Source organism: Jaculus jaculus, chromosome 9 (assembly GCF_020740685.1).
Source record: "Jaculus jaculus isolate mJacJac1 chromosome 9, mJacJac1.mat.Y.cur, whole genome shotgun sequence".
In the NCBI taxonomy this organism is placed as follows: Eukaryota; Metazoa; Chordata; class Mammalia; order Rodentia; family Dipodidae; genus Jaculus; species Jaculus jaculus.
In genome coordinates, this window is record NC_059110.1 from 9,492,482 (window position 1) to 9,514,329 (window position 21,848).

Sequence of the window (21,848 nt, forward strand, 5' to 3'; positions counted from 1 at the left end):
TCAATTGAGAACTTCTGGTCACTGAGGTCCAGTTACTATGACTGGTCAATGAACCTCCCTAAAATAAATATAGCTATTTAAGACAATGAGAGCTCTAATTTGGGCATGGGAGCCCCAACTTGGGCTGAGCTCAACAAGGACCACCCCACCTGCTATGAGGTAAAAGATAGAAGATAAGAGTAGGGAAATCAGGAGTGAGAGAAGCAGGTAGTGAGTAAAGGTGGAGTCGCGTGACACCTCATTCACTCAGCAGGGCGCCCCCCCCCCCCCCCCGGCTCTGTCTCTGTGCGCTCTAACACCATGCAGCGTGATCTCTGGGCCAGAGAGCTGCCGGGGAGCCAGATTTCCCACGAGGCAGCTCGGGGCTTCTGCGGGGCATGTCCCCGAGATCAGGAGAGAGGGGGAGATCCAAGCAGGAGCTTCACTGCACTTCCTAATCCAGCCCTGGAACCTTCGGTCCCATGCCGTTCTTCACACACAGGGAAGGGTATTTGGCTCCACTGTGGGGGAAGAAAAGTGTCAAAGAAATTGTGAAGATGTCTGAAAAGCCAGCACGTTACTTTCAGAGACATTCAGGAAAGCCCTGGTAGGAGATGGCGGTGGGAAGAATGTGAGGAAGTGTGAGAAGTGACAACGGGTGCAGGACACAGGCTGAGGACCAAGTGGGCCTTCTCACTGACAGCACCGAGTTCCAGAGCCACAACGGGGCCTTTGGCTTCTGAGGGTGCAGTAGCTGGTGTCCAGGAGTCAGAGGAGAGAGGAGACGCAGAACCCAAGGGCAGGTGCCTACGCAGGAGGCCAGAAAGAGACTTAAAAGTCACATTTGGTGGGAGAGATAGAAATCACCAGTGAGGATACTCAACAGTGGACACTGCAAGCCTTATATTTGGCCAGCCAGTGCAACAGTGGCATGTCTATCATGGTGGAAACCAACTGCCCTCTAATTGGACTGGAGGCCTGCTCCATGGGAGGGAACACATCCCTGATACTGAAAACCTAAAACAGGGGTAGTCATGAGCCCTAGGGGTGTAACGTCTGCTGCTGTCTGGCTAAATATATATACTATGCTTATCAAACTGCCCAGTAAGCACTTCTGTTAATGTTCATACCCTAATATTAATGCTACTCTCACTTTGGGTAGAGAATCTTCTCTTTTCAGGTGGCAGTGACCATGGGATGACTCAGAAGAATCATGGTGCTGGAAAGAAGTAACTGGAGTACTGAGTAATATCTCGATCACACCTTCCAAGGCTCAGGGTCTAATGCGAAAGAGGTGGCGGGAAGAATATAAGAGCCAAAGGAAGGGTAGGACTCCTTACAATGTGCTCCCTCCAGACATAAAATGGCCTGGATATCCATGACCTCACAGTGCCTGACACTACCTACACAAGACCATCATAAGAGGAGGAAAAGATCATGACATCAAACTAAAAGAGACACTGATTGAGATCAGGAGGGGATATGATGGAGAATGGAGTTTCAAAGGGGAAAGTGGGAGAAGGGAGGGTATTACCATGGGATATTTTTTATAATCATGGAAGATGTTAATAAAAATTGGAAAAAATAAGTCACATTTGGAAAGTGAGAGTAGAGCTCCAGTGATGGAAACCTGCTTGAGAGCACGAAAAAAGGGAGAAAAGGACTAGCAAAGTTCATGTGAGGGGAGATGGAGAGAGCAGATGTAACACTGGAGGAGGCGAAATGACTGAGGCTGAGCAAGAACGCACAACCTGGATGCCTACAAAAACCATCTCCAAAGAAGAGAAAGCGGTCCAGCCTCAAGTCTAAAAGAAAGGGAAAAATGATAACAGGAAAAAAAGGGGTACACGAGTCATCCAAGAAAACAGACAAGAACCCACCTTCTGGGAACCTATTTTATTTCTACAATCAACACAAAGAGAGGCAAACATTTCTTAACAAGCAGAGCTAATGCCTAAACGGACTCAGGAATTTTGTATTGAAATAAGCTGTTGCCTTGGATTCCTGAGATGCATGTGAAAACCACCACAAGATAGCAGACTTACGGGCTGGAGAGATGGCTTAGCGGTGAAGCGCTTGCCTGTGAAGCCTAAGGACCCCGGTTCGAGGCTCGGTTCCCCAGGTCCCACGTTAGCCAGATGCACGAGGGGGCGCTCGCATCTGGAGTTCGTTTGCAGAGGCTGGAAGCCCTGGCGCGCCCACTCTCTCTCTCTCCCTCTATCTGTCTTTCTCTCTGTCTGTCACTCTCAAATAAACTTAAAAAAAAAAAAAAAAAAGATAGCAGACTTACACAGCTGAACATCTTTCCCGAGGGCCCAGGGCAGCAGCCCTCCACTGATAAGCCTATCTCAGGGCCAAGCGTGCCAGCCCCGGAGCAGTTGGCTCCAGCCTCCCTGCCAGCCACCCTGTGCCTGGCCCTGTCACATTCCCATGGGACTCAGTAGTGACACCAGTTCCCATGGACTTTGAAGTCAGTGGTTTTAAAGGCCAGTTTGAAGATGTATGAAAATGATTATATAAATTCCTGTTTTTAATTGGAGTGCTTAGACATGTCTAAATTGTTCTAAAATAAAATTGAAAGCTAGTCTACCTCGAAAAATCTCTAGAGGGGTCAAGGAAAGTCTATTTTAATGGAATGAAGGGCCAGTGAGGTGTGGGCAAAAGTAGGCCTAAATTAACATAATACAACTTACCCAGACTAGAGGGACAGAGTCAAGGACAGGGAGACACACACACACACACACAGGCAGAGATGTCATCCTGCTTTCCACGCTGGGTTCCAGGGGCACAGGAAATGATTTTCTTTCATTCAAGCATTGGGAACTGAGAGTGTACAGGAGCTCAGGGCTACTGGGCTATTAGAATGCCTTCTCTCTGACTTCTGACAGAAGCCAGCCACAGGAGAAAGTCCACTACAATGGGGGGCTGTATACAGGTGAAGTATAAAGTGAGAAAAAGGATTCAAGAGCCAAAGTACCATAAGTGAGGGGGCAAAAACAACCTTAATCAAAGAAAAACTATCATTAAATTAAGGTAGAGGATTTATGATAAGGTACCTTGCTCTTCATAAGGACAGATATTTCTGTATATTGCTGTTAATTATGCAATACTTTCATCAGTGATCGGTCGATAAGATACAGCCTTAATATTTCTTTTTGTGGTTTTTATGAGGTAGAGTATCATTCTAGCACAAGGTGACTTGGAATTTACTATGTAGTCTCAGGGTGGCCTCAAACTCAAGGCAATCCTCCTACCTCAGCCCCCAGAGTGCTGGGATTAAAGGCATGTGCCACCACACCCAGCTTAGCCTTAATATTTTATCATCACATAAAAGCCATGGAATCCTGTTGCAGTCAGGTTTGCACTACCGGCAGAAATCACACAACCAAGAGCAGCTTGTGGGGGGAAAATGTTTATTTTGGCTCACAGATTCAAGAAGAAGCTTCATAATGGCAGTGGAAAATGATGACATGAGCAGAGGGTGGACATCACCCCCTGATCAGGTGGACTATAGCAACAGGAGAGTGTGCCAAACACTGTCCAGGGGAAACTGGCTATAACACCCATAAGCCCACCCCCAGCAATATACTCCCTCCAGGAGGCGTTAATTCCCAAATCTCCATCAGCTGTGAACCTAGCATTCACAGCGCCTAAGTTTTATGGGGGACACCTGAATCAAACCACCACATCCCACCTCTGGCCCCATAAACTGATAACCATCCATGATGTAAAATGCAATGCATTCAGTCCATCTTTAAAAGTCCCCATAGTTTTTATCAATCCTAGTGATGTTCAAACATTCCCATAGTCCAAGATCATTCCATTGAACAATAATACCAACAAATCCCCCACCAAAAAAACATAATGGCACAGAATAAACACCCAAACCGCAAAAGATGGCACTGGGCATAGCAAAGAGATAACCAAGCAATACAAAATTTAAACAAGGCAAACACCAAACTGTATCTCCAAGTCCAACAACTCTAACCAGTGACAAGTCTCCACATTCCTCTTGAAAATAAGCACCAAAAGGCCAAAGCCACAGAGTCAGGTGTCTAGCAGCATCCCAATTTCTGGTATCACTTTACTGTTGAAGTCAGATTCACATTGCTGGCAGAAATTGCCCAACCAAGAGCAGCTTGTGGGGGGAAAAAAGGTTTATTTTGGCTTACAGGCTCAAGGGGAAGCTCCATATTGGCAGGGGAAAACAATGACATGAGCAGAGGATGGACATCACCCCCTGGCCAACATCAGGCAGACAGCAGCAGTAGGAGAGTGGGTCAAACACTGGCAAGGGGAAACTGGCTATAATACCCATACGCCCTCCCTCAACAATACACTGCCTCCAGGAGGCGTTGATTCCCAAATCTCCGTCAACTGGGAACCTAGCTTATGGAGGACACCTGCATCAAACCACCACTAATCCCATACTAAGCCTTCTCCCAGTGAACCAGAACGAGGCATCATGTCTGGATGTCATCATCACTGATAAAATATGTTTTAGGAAGATCAGAATCAGGGTGGAGGGATGGAGAGATGGCTTAGCAGTTAAGGCACTTGCCTACAAAGCCAAAGGACCCACGTTCAATTCCCCAGGACCCACATAAACCAGATGCACAAGGTGGCACATACAGCTGGAGTTGGTTTGCAGTAGCTGGAGGCCCTGGTGTGCAAATTCTCTCTCTCTGTGTCTCAAATAAACAAATGAAAACAAAATGCTTTTCAAAAAAGAAGGTTGGAAGCCAGGCATGGTGGCACACAACTTTAATCCCAGCACCAGGAGGCAGAGGTAGGAGGATTGTCGTGAGTTCGAGGCCACCTTGAGACTACATAGTGAGTTCCAGGTCAGCCTGGTCTAGAGTGAGACCCTACCTTGAAAAACCAAAAATAAATAAATAAATAAAGTTGGAGAGATTGCTCAGTGGTTAAAGGCACTTGTATGCAAAATCCAATGAGCTGGGTTCAATTCCTAGTACCCACGTAAAGCCAGGTCCACAACGTGGTGCATGTGTCTGAAGTTCATTTGCAGAGTCAGGAGGTCCTGGTGTGCCTATAGTCACTCTCTTTCTGTCTTTTCTGTCTGCCTCTTTTTCTCTATGTCTCAAATAAAGAAATAAAAATATGTAAAAGAAAAAAAAGCTGGATATGGTGGTGCACACCTTTAATCCTGGCACTTGCGAGGCAGGGGAAGAGGACTGCTGTGAGTTAGGCCATCCTGAGACTCCATAGTGAATTCCAGGTCAGTCTGCGCTAGAGCGAGACTCTACCTCCAAAAAGGAAGGAAGGGGGGAAGGAGGGAGGAAGGGAGGGAAAGAAGAAAGAGAAATAAAGATAGAAAAAAGAGAGGAAGAGAGAAAGAGAAAAAGAAAGAAAGAAAGAAAGAAAGAAAGAAAGAAAGAAAGAAAGAAAGAAAAGAAAGAGAGAAAATCAAAATGTATAAAGTGGCAGTCTTGCATATTCTACCCTATGAAATGTCAACCAATAGCAACTATCAGTGAGGGGTCCAAGATAGGAAGATTAAAAGAAATGTAAGGAATAAATAGAACATATTTACATAAGTCAGATATGATAGTACTTAAAACAGATTGTTCTATATAAAACAGCACATAAAGGATCCGAGAAACAAGACGTTATGTTTAAAAACAACCAACTCACAAACTTAAAGTGATGAGAGCAATCACTCCCACACTAACAATGAGAACAGGCCAGATTAGCAACAAAAGCATAGTTTTTCAAATCTCTCAGGGAGCTGAGAATGCAAAGTAACCTAAATGCAGCAAGCCCTTCCCGACAGAGAAGATACGACCAACTGCTGCTTCCGTCTTGGCCCAGCAGCAGGGACGGCCGGACTCCAGCACACAGGAGCGAGAAGAGGTCAGCTAGACGTGTAACAAGTATGCATGGTCACACGTGCATTCCCATACGGACGAGAACTCCAAAGAGCCTGCGCCACAGGTGAAGTCTGCACCCTCAGCCAGTTCTTTCCCACAGACCTTCACCCAACATACAGGGAGGGCACACCCAAAGGCGGCGGAGGAGAACTGAGAGGTTTAAGAAATCCCAAGGTTAAGGCACGAAAGGCTCAGAGCCTAAAAGGTGAGATAGCTAGTCTCAGGTACTCCAGGCCTTCCCCGGGCCACTGCTCTCATCTTCTAAGAGCTGGAGCTAAGCAACGTGCAGACATGTCCTGAGGCTTAGAGAGCCAGGTCAGCAGTCTGGAGAGATGGCTTAACGGTTAAGGCGTTTGCCTGCAAAGCCAAAGGATCCCGGTTTGACTCTCCAGGACCCACGTAAGCCAGATGCTCAAGGGGGACCATGCATCTGGAGTTCGTTTGCAGTGGCTGGAGGCCCTGGCATGTGCATTCTCTTAACCTCTTTCTCTCTCTCAAATAAATAAATTAATTAAATATACACTTTAAAAAGCTGGGGCAGCAAGATGTGCCCACTGGTGCAGTAGTGATATATGACTGCTGTGGGGTATCCAGCTGCTTTCTGGTTGGATTTGAGGCCTATACCCCAGGAGGGAATTCATGCTTGTACTGAAAACATACTCAAAAGCATATGGCTGGGAAGGTCCCAGGCCCTAGGGGAGGAGTTACTACTGTACAGTAAAAGCGGGCTGTAGGAAGTAATGGGAGGGGATTGTGATCAAATGACATAATCTATATGCATGAAAACTGACAATAAAAAGGTTTAAAAAGTAAAAGAAAGCTGGGGAAGGATTAAAAGCAAAGACAACTCTGTGGCGATTGAAAAAGCTGACACTCAGGCTAAAATGCTGAGAGAAATTCCCCACGGCTTTCAAAAACTGGTGCTGAGCTAGAAAGTATAAGGAAATCTTCAGTTTGGCCAGGGCTCAGATCCCACTGCTAAAGGAAAAGCCTGATTCTACCCTTGAGACATAATAAATCTATCCTTTATATAATAAATTCTACCCTCAGGTGATAATCAAACTAACTAAACCCTTCTCTCAAACTCACTCACATTTCAATTTAAGTTGAGCACCCCTAATACAAAAATCTAAAATTTAAAATGTGCCAGTCTCAGACTTTTTGAGAACCAATCTGATGTCACAAATGGGAATTCCAAACCCTCTCTTCATAAGATGGTTCAAAGTCAAAGTGCAGGTCTAAATACATCCTACAAAGTTACCTTTACACCATGTATACAAACTATATATGAAGTATAACTGGCGTTTCCATTTACACTCAGCTTCAAGATATTTCATTATGTGTATGCAATTCTAAAATTCTGGAAACATAAAAGCCATAACGTTTCTGGTTCCATGCATTTTAAATTTTTTTATTTTTATTTATTTATTATTTATTTATTTATTTGAGAGCGACAGGCACAGAGAGAAAGACAGATAGAGGGAGAGAGAGAGAATGGGCACACCAGGGCTTCCAGCCTCTGCAAACGAACTCCAGACGCGTGCGCCCCCTTGTGCATCTGGCTAACGTGGGTCCTGGGGAACCAAGCCTCGAACCGGGGTCCTTAGGCTTCACAGGCAAGCGCTTAACCGCTAAGCCATCTCTCCAGCCCTGGTTCCATGTATTTTAGATAAGGGTTAGCCAACTTGTGAAAACTAGTATGACTCAACCCACAGGTCAAAGATCTGAAAACAATTTGCAGTACTGAAATTTCTATAATTCTTTTTTATTTATTTATATGTGTGTGTGTGAGAGAGAGGCAGATAGAAAGAGAGATAATTGGTGCATCAGGGCCTCAAGCCACTGCAAGTGAATTCCAGATGCATGTGAACACCTTGTATTTCTGGAGTTACCTGGGTACTGGAGAACTGAACTTGAGTTCTTAGGCTTTGCAGGCAAGCACCTAAACACTGAGCCATCTCTCCAGCCCCCTCTATAAATCTTTTACATATCATTTCTGGTAAGGTAACAAAAATTATGAGGCATGCAAAGAAGGAAGAAAAAAATAACTCACAATCAAGGGAATAAACAGCCCAAAGAATCAAACCCAGAGATTATTCAGGTGCTAGAATTACTAGGCAAGGATTTTCTTCAGCAAAAGAATGAAAACTACAAGAATATTTTAAAAATATTTGAAGGACTGGAGAGATGGCTTAGTGGTTAAGGCGCTTGCCTACAAAGCCTAATAACTCATGTTTGAACCTCCAGATCCTATGTAGCCAGATGCACAGTGACGTAAGCATGCGATGTTACACATGAGCACAAGGAGGCGCATGCGTCTAAAGGCCATGGCACACCCATTCTCTTTCTCTTTCTTTTTCTCTCTCTCTCATACACAAAATAAATAATAAAAAAGCTTTAAAAATATGTCAATATGTTCAAAATTAAAAAAAAACAGTATGTTAAGAGTGGCATAAGATAGAAAGAATCTGTCCTTTACTTTTTTTTTTTTTTTTTTTGGTTTTTCAAGGTAGGGTTTCACTGTAGTCCAGGCTGACCTGGAATTCACTATGTAGTCTCAGGGTGGCCTTGAACTCATGGCGATCCTCATACCTCTGCCTCCAGAGTGCTGGGATTAAAGGCGTGTGCCACCATGCCCGGCAAATCTGTCTTTTTAAGAGGACAGATGCCAGTCCTATACAGACAAAGTATCCATGTCCCTTCCTAACATCCGAGAAAAGCTACCCACCTGGGTGGGACAGCGGGACCAGATAACCCTCTGACCTGTGTGACCCTGAAACCTACCGTGTACCTTCTCTTAGCCCCTACACTAGAAACCCAAGTCACAGCCACTAGGTAGTAAGACTTTTCTCAAATTAAACACTCCTTCCCCTTAAAATGTTATATAAAAGGAAGGAGTTTCTTTTGTTGTGAGAACTTCTGTCACTGACCATCTTGGAAATCTCCCACCTCATGGCAGAGTGGCTGGTGTTAATAAAAGAATTCCACTACACATCCATTTCAACACCATTCCATTCGAACTGCATCAGTCTTTATCAATGTATGGAGGAAGGGCAAAACACAATCAAAAAAAAAAAAAAAACCTTCTCATCAGAAACAAGAGAGACTAAAAGACAAAAGTCATATTATCAAGGATCTGGTATGGTTCATACACACATATTACACACAATATGTCTTTAAATTGTCACCATGGAAGTCTATATCCAATGAAAATATATTTTAAAATGAAAGCAAAATTAATATTTTCAGAAAAGGCAAAAATTAAGAGGAATTGTCACCAGCAAACCTGCATTCAAGAAATGTAAGGAAGGCCGGGTGTGGTGGCGCACGCCTTTAATCTCAGCACTCGGCAGGCAGAGGTAGGAGGATCGCCGAGAGTTCAAGGCCACCCTGAGACTACATAGTGAATTCCAGGTCAGCCTGGGCTAGAGTGAGACCCTACCTCGGAAACCCAAAAAGAAATCTAAGAAAGGAAATACTTTAAGCCAATGGAAATAATACAAGTGAAAGAGACAGAGAAGACTCCAAATTATAAATAGGTGAAAAAAATAGTTAATTTCAAACTCTATATGTAAAAATGAATATATTTTATGTCAGTATATTTCACTTTAAAGTATTTTATTATATATTTATTTATATTTCTTTTTTTGAGGCAAGCCCAATAGACTGGCCTTTTTTAATGTGTGTGTGAGAGAGAGAGAATTGGTGCATTAGGGTCTCAGCCACTGCAATCAAACTCCAGATGCATGGGCCACCTTGTGCACATGTGCAACCTTGCATGCTTACATCACTGTGCATCTGGTTTATGTGGGACCTGGAGAGTGGAACATGAGTCCTTAGGCTTTGCAGGCAAGTGACTTAACCACTAAGCCACCTCTCCAGCTCCGTTTATGTTTCTTTTTAAAAACTGAATGCTTAAAGATGATATCACTGGTTTCACAGCATAGGTGGAAATAAAATATAAGATATGAGTACAAGAGGTACAAAGAGTAAGTAAATTATAATGTTTTAAGGTTCTTACTTTGTTTTTTGTGGTGGTATGTATGCTGTTCATATGTGTGTGGGCAAGTACACGTGCACATGTATGTAGAGGGCAGAGGACAACTTCAGGTGTCATCCTCAGGTGTCAGCCACCTTGTTTTGGAGACAGGGTCTCTCATTGGCCTGGAGCTCACCACTAGGCTAGACTAGCTAGCCAGTGAGCTCCAGGAATCCTCCTGTCTCTGTCTCTCCAGGGCTATGACTTTGACAGACACATGCCACCACACCCAGCACTTCATGTGGATACTGGGGATTGAACTCAGGTCCTCGTACTGCCAGAGCCAGCTCTTTACTTGTGGAAATATCTCCCCAGGTGCAATACCTTACATCGTTTTTGAAGTACAATACTGTTATTTTGAATTAGAAAATACTAGGTTAAAGTTGCATATTGTGGTATCTCAAGCAACTGCTAAAAAATAGTACAAAGAAACATAGCCTTGATTTTTTAAAGAAGATAAAATAGAATGCTAAAAATACGCAGTTCAACTGAAGGAAGAGGATAGAAAAAAGCAAGATACATATTGAGAAATAGATATTGAGTAGGTACTAAAAAACAAACACAAAGATGATAAAGTTAAACTCACTAATATTAATGCAAATAGCAAATTTTGGCTGTGGATTGCCATATGCATGTTGCTTCCTGAAATCGATACTGCTACTGTGTTGATACAAGAAAATATCTTTTTGGTTAAGAGTTGCCAAGCGTGGTAGCACATGCCTGTAACCCCAGCATTTGGGAGGCTACAGCAGGAGGATCATAAATTCAAAGCCAGTCTGGGCTACATGGAGAGACAGTCTTGAGGGGCGGGGGGAGAAGGAATTACATGCCAATTATATTCTGAAACATTTATACATGAAAGGGTGCCTTTGACACTTCCTTTCCAGGGACTTGGAGAGAAACAATGGAGAGCCAGATTGGGGGCAATGGAGGCAAACATTATAGAATTTTGTCAATAAGTAAGGGATGTGTCCAAAGAGTATACAAGACTTCTCTAAATCCTTTCTGCAAGTTTTCTGGAAGTCTGAAATCCTTTCAAACTAAAAAGTTGAACCACCTCAGAATTAATGCATCCAATGTAGTGCTACCTTATATGGAATAAAACAAATGCTTTCACTTAAGAAAAAAAGACTATAATGTGATATTTTTCTGCTTGTGTGTGTGTAGCGTATGCACATGTATGTGCCCTCGCAGTGACCCATGAGCTCACCTACAGTGGGATGGCACTCACCTGTAACTCCAGACTTCAGGGGAGCAGAATCCAGAGAGTATTCAGAGCTCATCCTTTCCCTGCCACCCCAAGCTTCAGAACTAGTAAAAAGGAGACTCCTGCCCAAAAAGCAAGACCAGGCAGAAGAGCAATGGAGAGGTTCACCTTACATTATACTCCACAGGTGGGTGACCCCCCATCACAGGTCAGCATGTGAAGCATCACAAAGGCGCACACACACAGCACTAAGTTAAATAAAATAAAATAAAAGCTAAATAAATAATCAAAAGAAAGGATTTTAGATGTCTTCACTACAAAGAGATGGCTAGTGTTTGGGGAAACGGTATGCTTGCCCTGAATTGAACATGACTCAAACAAAGCATTACATGATCACACATAAAGATGCACCATTTTATGTGCCAACTAAAATGCTTTAGTTAAAAATGTAAAAAGCATAGATATTGATATGGTTTCTGAACAGGGAGGCAGTTTCATGGATTCTCTTTATAGAATTTGATCTCAAAACTTGGGCATGTGTTAACATACTGTTCTGTATAAACAGTTTCTTAACATTTTTATTTATTTATTTATTTATTTATTTATTTATTTTGAGAGAGGGAGAGAGAGGCAGATGAAATAGGTGCACCAGGGACTCTAGCCACTGCAAACGAACTCCAGACACATGCACCACTTTGTGCATCTGGCTTTATGTGGGTTCTGGGGAATCAAACAACAGCATAAAGACAGCTTTCAATCCTGACATGAACAACTCAACCACAGGACATTTTATTAGAGCCCCATTCCTGGATGCAAGTAACTTTCAGTGTCTATAAGATGCCTTGTGGTTTGGCCTTCTGAACAACCTCAGCTACAAGAGCATGAACATTATTTCCTTGAAATCCTTAATTTAAATTCTCTTGCTAAGACATAATAACTCTGCCATGAATAAGTCATGTACAACATTGTGCTGCAAAAGAGAAAAATCTCCAGGATATGCAGATATGATCCATTAAATAATTAACCATCACAGCTCTATTTTAGGAACGTAACAGGAGTCCTTTCTGCATAATATGGTGTCACTCGCACTAGGTGAGAGAGAAAGCAATGAAACCTGGATGGGTAACAGGACCACGGAGAGCTCTACTTGATAAGTTTTTGTGCCCAAAGCCAAGCTTTGGAGGAGCCGGGGTGCTGGTGGCTCTGCTTATATATTTTTTTCACTCAAACATACGTGTGTGTGTGTGCGCGCGCACGCACATGCATGCGCACGTGTGTACATGTAGGCATGTGTTTATATGTGAGATATGTATAGACTCTCACAGCGCTCTATTTGTTAAAGCATTTAGGTCCAAAGCAGGTGCTAGAAATAAGTCTTAGCCAAGAGAATAAGCATGACACTATTACTAATTTTCTAAGTAACTACGAATGCCTCGCTCCTCTGCCTTCCCTCCCATATTTGAAAAGGATACCACTTGTCTCTGGATTTAGAAGAAATTTATCAAATAAAGTTGGCCAAGGTAAATGTGTTCTACACAACATTAGTAATTCAGAGTTTTATTAATGTATTTAACCTCACAAGGTACAAAACCTAAAGTACCAAGAAACTAGGGTGTGTGTGTGTGTGTGTGTGTGTGTTCCAGTTTATGATTGCTTCATTAAATAACAAGTAATTATTGAGACACTGCTGTACACAGAAACTACCCTAGGGAGTGAGTGATATAGCATTGATTTGAGCAAACACGACCCTCCTGGAATTCACAAGCATTGATCATGAACACAAATAAGTCAAAAGATCATGAATAAGGTTTTGAAATCCCCTAAAATTCCTATCAACCACAGAGGACTATAAATGTTCTTGACTCCAACACAGTGTTTTGAATGTACAATGTCTTCCCCTAGGCTCATGTGTTTGAATACTTATTCCCCAGTTGGTGGGACTATTTGGGAAGACAATGGGACCTTAGGAGGTTAAGCCTTTCTGGAGGAAGTGTGTCATGGGGATGGGCCTTGAAGTTTTGTTTTTGTTTTATTTGAAAGAGGGAGAAAGAGACACAGAGAGAAAATGGGCATGCTAGGGCCTCCTGTTACTGCAAGTGAGCTCCAGACACATGTGCTACTTTGTGCATCTGGCTTTACATGGGTTCTGGGGAACTGAACCTCGGCCATTGGGCTTTGCATGCAAGCACCTTTAACCACTTAGCCATCTCTCCAGTGCCGGCCGGTTTTAAAGTTTTTATAGTGTGCTCCCACTTGCTCTTCTCTACTTCCTCCCTCTACTGTTCCCTCTAGAATTATAAGCTGAATTTATCCCTTTTCCTTTCATAAACTGCTTCTGGTCATGTATTTGTTCACAGCGATAAGAAATGAGAAAGTAAGGCATACTTAGGATGTTGTATGGGAAGGTCCTGAGGGCTTATCCATTATCCATCATTATCTACATCAGCCCATGGTGTTCCATGACTCACAGCATGGCCAGAATTTGGCCAATAGAAGACAGCAGAAAACCAGATACAGTTTGGCATAGGAGGATCAGGAAAAGATGGGTCCCTAAATGTTATAAGAAAGTCACCTTCTACTAGGTGACGAGTTATCCCATATATGACAGAGAGACATTATTATTGGAAATGACACTTTCATATACAGTAGATAGCCACAACAATAGATAGATGATAGATAGATAGATAATAGATAGATAGATAGATACATAGATGATAGATAGATAGATACATAGATAGATACATAGATAGATACATAGATACATAGATACATAGATAGATTGATAGATAGATAGGAAATGTCCCCACTCAAAAGGCTCATGGTTGAAAGCATGCCCTCCAGAGTGGCAGTGGGGAAGGTAAGGGTTAGTAACAAGACAGGTAATTGGGAATGTGCCCTATACGAGGATTGTGGGCTCTGGTCCTCTTCCTCTTTTGCTTCCTAGCCATAAGGTAAGAGCACTTTTGCTCCACCATTGCCATCTGGCACCCCTGCCAGAGGCCTAAAAGCAATGAGTCCACCAGATTGTGGACTAGATCCTCTAAAGCTATGCATAAGCTAATTATCATCAGGTATGTTGTGACAGCAACGGAGAGCTGATTACCACAGGTGGGGTCCTTCGATGTGACAAGGCCAGCACCTTCGACTAGATAATAAGTTAGCCCACTTCTGACAGTAACACGATTTTAGAAAATACCACTTTCATTTACCGGGGATGGCCTCAATTTATATGACCACAGTTCTACTGACTCTCAGTTACTTATCATTTATTTCAGAGGGATTTAGCTAAATTGAAAACAAGAAGATGTTAAGAGAGAGGGGAAAGGGAGAGAAAGAAGAAAATATATTGTTCGATAATGTTGAGAATGTTCCCGAATTCTCACATTTAGGCTCCAGCAATACCTTCAAACTGTTGAAAGTACCAATGTAGAACTGAGAGACATAGCCCAAGTCCAGGTCTCCTCTTGCTTCACATGAGACCCCAGACACAAGACCCTCACCTCCCTCCCAGCTAGGGTCCTTCTTTCTGCCCCTGTGCTAAGCAACTATGAAATTTCAATATTTAGAAATAAAGATGTTTTTAATGTTCAAACTTGACCAAAGCAGGCTGTTGAGTGTGTGCGCGTGTGCTTCAGAGAGAAAAGGCTTGCTCACATTCACTGATCTTTTCAAATTCCAGTTCTGGGGACATGAGGATGAAACCACTGCGGCTTTGATGAGACTCTTAATAACCGGGAAAAGCAATGAGATAGCTCGGCAGCCCTGCGATCGACTCCCCTCCCTCCCTCCCTCCTCAATGCAGCTATGAAAAGCTGTCATTTCTCATCAGGGCTCCTCATGCTGAGCAAAGGCAGAGAGATAAGCTGTCCCGACCTGCTTGGAAAAGAAACTAGTGTTACATCTGGTTGCTTCTGGTAACTTCTCGACTGTCTTCGCAGTTCTAGGATAGTAGCTCCAAAAATGGAGATGAAATCCAGGGTGTGTGGAGCGGGGCACCCCCTCTCCCGCTCTGCAGAGGCAAGATCGAGGACACGGCTCACAGGGGCTCCAGGGACCTGAGCCCAGGTCGCTGTTTTCGTGAGGGACTGCAGGGTACCACTTCCTCTCAGCCTTCAGTCCTCAGCCCTGCCACTGCTATGCCTGCTTATTGACCTACATGCTGCCTTCCTGGAAAGACTCTCAGGAAAGGGTGGGCAGACAGAGTCCTTGGGAGGATTCTGCAAAGATAACTCTGAAAACATGGAGAATTTGCTCCACACCTCATTCCATGCTGAGTGTAACTTGATCCACTTAATCTTTTGTCTTTTGTTGTTTTTTTTTTATTTTTATTTATTTATTTATTTGAGAGCGACAGACACAGAGAGAAAGACAGATACAGGGAGAGAGAGAGAATGGGCGCGCCAGGGCTTCCAGCCTCTGCAAACGAACTCCAGACGCGTGCGCCCCCTTGTGCATCTGGCTAACGTGGGACCTGGGGAACCGAGCCTCGAACCGGGGTCCTTAGGCTTCACAGGCAAGCGCTTAACTGCTAAGCCATCTCTCCAGCCCTAATCTTTTGTCTTTTATTTTTGACAATTTCATAAAGGTATATAATGTATTTTGACCATATTCCCCCTCCATTAATCTTTCCTATTCCCCCACCACCACCTCCACTAAACACATTCTTCCTAAGTAATCCCTTTGATACTTTAATGTCGTGTGTGTGTGTGTGTGTGTGTGTGTGTGTGTGTGTGTGTGTGTGTTGTACTAAGTTCAATTACAATTGCCTGAATAAGCATGGGTGAAAGGTTATTCACTGGAGTATGAGCAATTTACCAGTGGCTATACCCCACTCCCCCACTTAATTTTTTTTTGGGGGGTAGGATCTCACTCTAGCCCAGGCTGACCTGGAATTCACTATGGAGTCTCAGGATAGTCGAACTCATGGCCATCCTCCTACCTCTGCCTCCCTAGTGCTTGGATTAAAGGCGCGCGCCACCACGCCCGGTCCCCGCTTAATCTTAACAGGTAAAGATAGGTATTATAAACCCCATGCTACAGATTGGGAAAGCAAGGTTTACAAAAAAAACCAACCAGTTGCCCAGAGCCATAATCCCTGGTAAGAATTTTAGGGTCTACCCTTCCAAAGGCCCTGCCTCTAACCAGACTCTACACTTAGAGGAGGTCAGCATGACTGGGCCAGTGGAGCACTGGCTAGTGACGTGATTTCAGGTGATCATGGACTTTCCCCAAGTGTCTCACTTCCCCTTGCATATGAGAATAATAATTTCTATCCTGTCATTCTCCGGGGAATACATTCAGCATCAACACCGGTTGCTGAGTTCCATTAAGTTCATCTTTAAAATGGGCTTAGTGGTTAATATGCTTGCCTGTAAAGCCAAAAGACCTCGGTTTGATTCCTCAGTACCCAGGTAAGCCAGATGCGCTATGTGGCACATGCACCTGGAGTTCTTTTATAGTGGCTGGAAGCCCTGGCGTGCCCATTCTCTCTCTCTCCCTCTTTCCCTCTCTCCAATAAATAAATTAATTAAAATAAAATATTTAAAATGTATCTACTTATTGGCACATATGTGTGTGTTGGGGTACACAAGATGCTTGCACCACTTTTTGCATCAGGCTTTACACCTGTAGCTAGACAGTTGAACCTGGTCACGTAGGTTTGGCCAGCAAGCACCTTTAACCACTGAGCCATCTCCTTTTTCTTGATTAACTTTAATCCATGTGTTCAAGGTCAGGAATGGGGATGCAAATGATGAATTCACAGTACGGTGTTACTATTGGGAGGTGGTAGAAATCAGGAGACTGGGACCCATTGTGATGGAAGTAGATCTCTGGAGTATGGCCTATAAAGATATAACAGTTCCCTGGCCCCATTTTGTCTCTCTTTTTTTTTTTTTTTTTTTTTGGTTTTTCAAGTCAGGGTCCACTCTAGCTCAGTCTGACCTGCTGAAATTCACTATGTAGTCTCAGGGTGGCCTTGAACTCACAGTGATCCTCCTACCTCTGCCTCCCGAGTGCTGGGATTAAAGGACCCGAATGGTGGCACATGCCTTTAATCCCAGCACTGGTCTCTCTTTTACTTCCTGGATGCTATGAGGTAAGCAACCTTCCTCAGCCACATGCCCGTGCTGCCAAGCTGTCTCCTCGAGTCTGAAAACAACGGCCAGCTGGGGACGGAGTGCTCTGCAGTCCCGCGTCAGCCCTCCTTCACGTTGTGTTTCTCAGGCATTTGATCATCATGATGAAACGTTGAGCAGTCCACTAACTTTAAAAGCTAGTAAGGGGCTGGAGAGATGGCTTAGAGGTTAAGGCACTTGCCTGCCAAGCCTAAAGACCCAGGTTTGATTTCCCCAGAGCCCACGTAAACCAGATGCGCATGGTGGCACATTCATCTGCATGCAGTTCATTTTCAGTGGCTACAGGCCCTGGCATAACCATTCTCCCTCTCTCTCTCTCCCTCTCTCTCTCTCTCTCTCTCATAAATAAGTAAATAAACAAATAAAAATGAAGTATTTTAAAAGTTAGTGCATTTGGACGTGGCTACCAGTCCGTAGCCCCCGATCCTGTGGGAGAATTGCTGGTGCTCAGTGGTCAGCAAGTCTGACCAAAACTGGCAGCTCCTGGTTCAGTGAGAGATTCTGTCTCAAAGTAAAACAAAGTAGAACGATGATAGGGGAGGACATTCCGTGTCCTGCTCTGACCTCTGCACCTATGCACACGCATACACTATATGTACACACACCGCCATCACATTCTACCAAACATACTGCACACCTAATGCAACAAAATGCTACTGAGCTCTGAAAGTAATCAAATAGAGGAGCATAGAGTATGGGCTCAGTAAATAACTAAAGGAAGGCTAGAAGAAAGGCAGGAGGCACAGGCAATCCTGCCATCTCCTCTGGATCTCATTTAATGACTAGTTGGTTGGTAGTTCATTGCCTGGGCATGTGGTTAATTGGTTCTTTGGATCTTTAACAAATTAATTTGGTCACAGTTATTAGATTTCATGCTATCATTAGTAGTGAACAAAGAACTTACAAACAATGGCAGCCCTTGTGACAAAGCAATGAAATGCAGTGACAGTCTAACCAAGCCATACTTGTCTGTAGTTTGTCTGTAGTTTGAATACACCTATGGCTTTTCTCAACCGGAGCATAAATATAGGATGGGTTTCACTTTTCTAAAACCAGATTGCCTAATTGAATGAAGCAACACTGATGGAGACCAAACACACACATGCCCACTCTGACCCCCACAAAACCGATCTAAAAATGATGCCACAAATGGTACCTAGTAACACCCCAATGCATATGTTTATTCCTGCAGCCATCAGCTGACACAACACGGATGCAGAAGATTCATAACAACTTGGAAGAGATGACTTTGGAGGACTCTTGGAAGACACGCACACAGAAAGAGATTGCGAAATGAAGGTGAATTTATAATGATTTGGCTAGAGGCTACGTTTGAACAACAAAAAAAGTCAAGGTAAGAAATAACTAGATGCAGTGAGGATTTGGATCCATATGAAAACTGAGGTATTCATGATCCTACATGAAAGATACAGCTAAAACTCTGTAACTTGGCCACAAAGTTAGCCAATTGTCTCCACGCTTAAAATCACTGAAAAAGCAAAGCAAAAATGCCAATATGGATACTTGAAAAACTTTTGGCATTAGAAACATAATGTGTGTTGCTCTCCAACAAAAGGGTCACCTGTAACTTTAAGGCCATTACAGAAGAGATGGCATTTCTGTTCAACATTTGGCACCATCAATGTTTATTCTGTTACAGAATGCAAACACATCAGGAACTTCTGTGCCCCTTCCTCCAGTTTCCACAAGTCTGCAGACACAAGAGTCTGGGGACCCTGGAAGCAAAACGCATAGAGCACCCCCCTCCCCTTGACCAGCCGCTGCACACAGCTCACACCCTTGCCCTCCTGCCCATAGGTACCCCGTTGGAGGCCACCAAATGGTCTCAAATATGCACAAAAGTTAATTTTATAGGAGGCACCTAGAGAATCCACAGGCGGAGATGAGGGAGGGAGGGGAGTTCTGTGGAAGAAAGACTGGGCATAAGGTGGGTGCGCACTTGTTAAGGACAAAAGTAAGCAAGCCCAAGAGGTTTTAAACAGCTCGACCAAGCAGATGCAACTGGAGACTAAAAGCATGCCCTGTAATAAGCAGAATATGGGCAGCTCAAAGGAAAACTGCCCACTAATATACTCCTTTTTTTAGGCTTGGAAGGAAAAGGTAACGATCCCTTTCATTGAGCAGAGAATAAGAGGGAGTTGCATACAAAACTACAGTCGCAATGTTGTGTTCAATCGGAGCAACTGAAATTGAGTGGGGAATATAGCTACAGTGCCTAACCTAATCACTATTGATAAGTAAGAAAAACCTATCGTTAGATGGCAGAAGAGTCGCCAGTAGACAATTTGATTTTCCTGAATACTCTTATAAATTGTTTTTTTGGATAAAGTCTCTGATTTCTAGAATCATAACAGCATATGCGTTTTCCTTTCCAGGCCCACCACCTCTTTCCACCTGTTCCCCCAAATTGTCTATTTTAGACATTTTCTTTAGAAACTTCTTTGAAAGCGGAGAGTTTAGAAACTTCATGGTAATTAAGAAATTGTTACACAGACGTGAACAAGTAGGATGAAAACACGAAACTGCCCACCGAGGACACACGAGGTAGCCTAGACTTTTAAACCTAAAGTAACCAAGATTCTTACTATTCCACAAAGTGATGCAGAAAACTTGGCCAATTAGACTTGAGAAGGTGCCACGCACCTTAAGAAGGTGCCCCTTAGCGGGGGGTGGGGGGGAGGAACGGGGAGGTGTCTGTTTTTATTCCTAACTTGGAAACCACTGCAAACCCCTTGCCCAGAAAGCTGCATCTGGGCTGAGGTTCAGATTCCCCAACTCAAAAAGAGGGAACAGCGAGGATCCGGGCAACACCTGCCAAGACCCACCCAATGCTGGGTAAGCAGGCAGTCTGGGCAGCCCTTCCAAGTGTCCCCACGCCCCTCTCCTCTATTCCCAAGATCCCAGCTCAGCAATGGCTTTATTTCTGGGGAATGACCAAAAAAAAGGAAAAAAGATCCAAAGGACCCCACGCGGGCTAGCAATTATATAACAATATACAGCGGATAGAAATCGAAAGTAGCCGGAGGGTGGATGGGGTAGGGGGAGGTGACCGGGGCGTCGCCTGCCACTTACTCGAAGGCGAAGAACAGCCCGCTGGTGACCAGAATGAGGATGAGCGTCAGGTAGAAGACGCCCGTCTGCCGGGCCATCATGATCCTCCCGTTGCAGAAAAACTTGTTTCTTCCCGGGAACACCTCCCATTTCCTCCGGGCCGCGATTTTCTTCTTCTTGTGGGGCGACTCCATGGGGGAGGAGCTGTGGGTGCTGATCTGACTGTACTCGCAGTCTTTCATGGGCCCGCCGCCGCCGGGAGGCATCCGCGAGGGCAGCCGGCTGGGGGCGCACACCCCCAGGAGCCCCCCGGCCACGCGGGCCCCGCCGAGCCACGGCCGCCGCGGGCCACCGGGCCGTCCCCCGTGCCCAGGCGCCGCGACCCCTACACGGGCTCCCGGCTCGGTGACAACTTTACCGAGGGCACCCAGGTTAACCCTTTGGGGAACCCAACTGTCATAGCAGAATCCGCTCGCGGGAAGGACGACGACCGATCGCAGCCCGCGGCAGGGGTCCTCCGTGGCTTCCAGCCCCGGTTTGGGGGCTCCAGGGTCCCCGTGAGCGCGGGGTGGGGGGGCAAGGGGATGCCCGGGTCCCCGTGCGCCCGGCCGCGCGCTCGGTCCTTGATGTGCCCGCTCCCCTCTTCCCGCGGAGGCTGCCGGCAGCGACTCGGCTCCGGCCCGAGGATCTCCGAGCGCTGGTCCGCGATGAGAGACACGGGGCGACGACTCCCCGCGCCGGCTTCCTCGGGAAGCCACTTCTGCGCCTCCTCAGCCAGGTTTTGATTCTTCTACTCCTTCCTCCTCCCCGTGGCAGATCCTCCCAGGAGAGAGCGCTGCAAAACGGGGCGGCAGCTCGCCGGCACCGGCAACCCCTCCCAGGGGTGGGGACAAACAGTCGAGCACGTTATTCTATCAGGAGATGCTGAGCCGGAGCCCCGCGGCGCTGCTGGGCGCCGCGACCCCGCGTCCATCGGCCCCCTGCGCGGGGCTCCGGGCCCTGGGTGGCGACGGCGACTCGTCAGGCCAGCTGCGTGGCGGGGACTCCCTCGCTTCCTTGCGTCCCGAGGAGCTGGCCCTGGCGCTGGGAGAGCCTCCCGAGGGCAGCGGGGACACGGCCACAGACACTTGTTTGCAAGGCTCAGCCCCGGCGCGCGCGCGGCGCTCCGAGCGGGTCCGCCTCCCCGCCTCCGGGTAGGCGGCAGCGCCAGCGCCTCGCCGGCCGGACTCCTCCTCCTGCTCCTCCTCTTCCTCGCCACCGAAGCCCAGGCATCAGCTCCTTGGTGGGGTACCCGCCCCAGTTAACCTCGAGCTGGCGCCCCAGGGATCGGGAAGGGGTGTTGGGGGGAGGATTCGGCGTGCTTGGCGCAGCCCGAGGAAGGCACCGCCGCGCGCGCCCCCCGGTGACATGCATCGCCCCGAGGAGCCATCGGGCCGGCGTCCGCTCCTCCGGTCGTACCGGGCGCTCTCGGCTGACTTCGATCCGCCGGCACGCCTCTCTCAGGGGCTCGATTGCCGGCCGCA

At 45.6% G+C, this 21,848-nt stretch overlaps 1 protein-coding gene across 2 annotated transcripts in view; it reads right to left on the bottom strand.

Moving 5' to 3' along the window:
- Zdhhc14 (zinc finger DHHC-type palmitoyltransferase 14) overlaps positions 1-20,636 on the bottom strand; it is a 322,677-nt gene extending 302,041 nt beyond the window's left edge. For both annotated transcript variants that reach the window (XM_004651108.2, XM_004651107.2), the window contains exon 1: positions 20,347-20,636. In XM_004651108.2, the coding sequence (XP_004651165.1) occupies positions 20,347-20,591 (245 nt within the window). In that variant the 5' untranslated portion in view covers positions 20,592-20,636. The remainder of the gene's footprint in view (positions 1-20,346) is intronic.
- Positions 20,637-21,848: the final 1,212 nt, after the last annotated feature.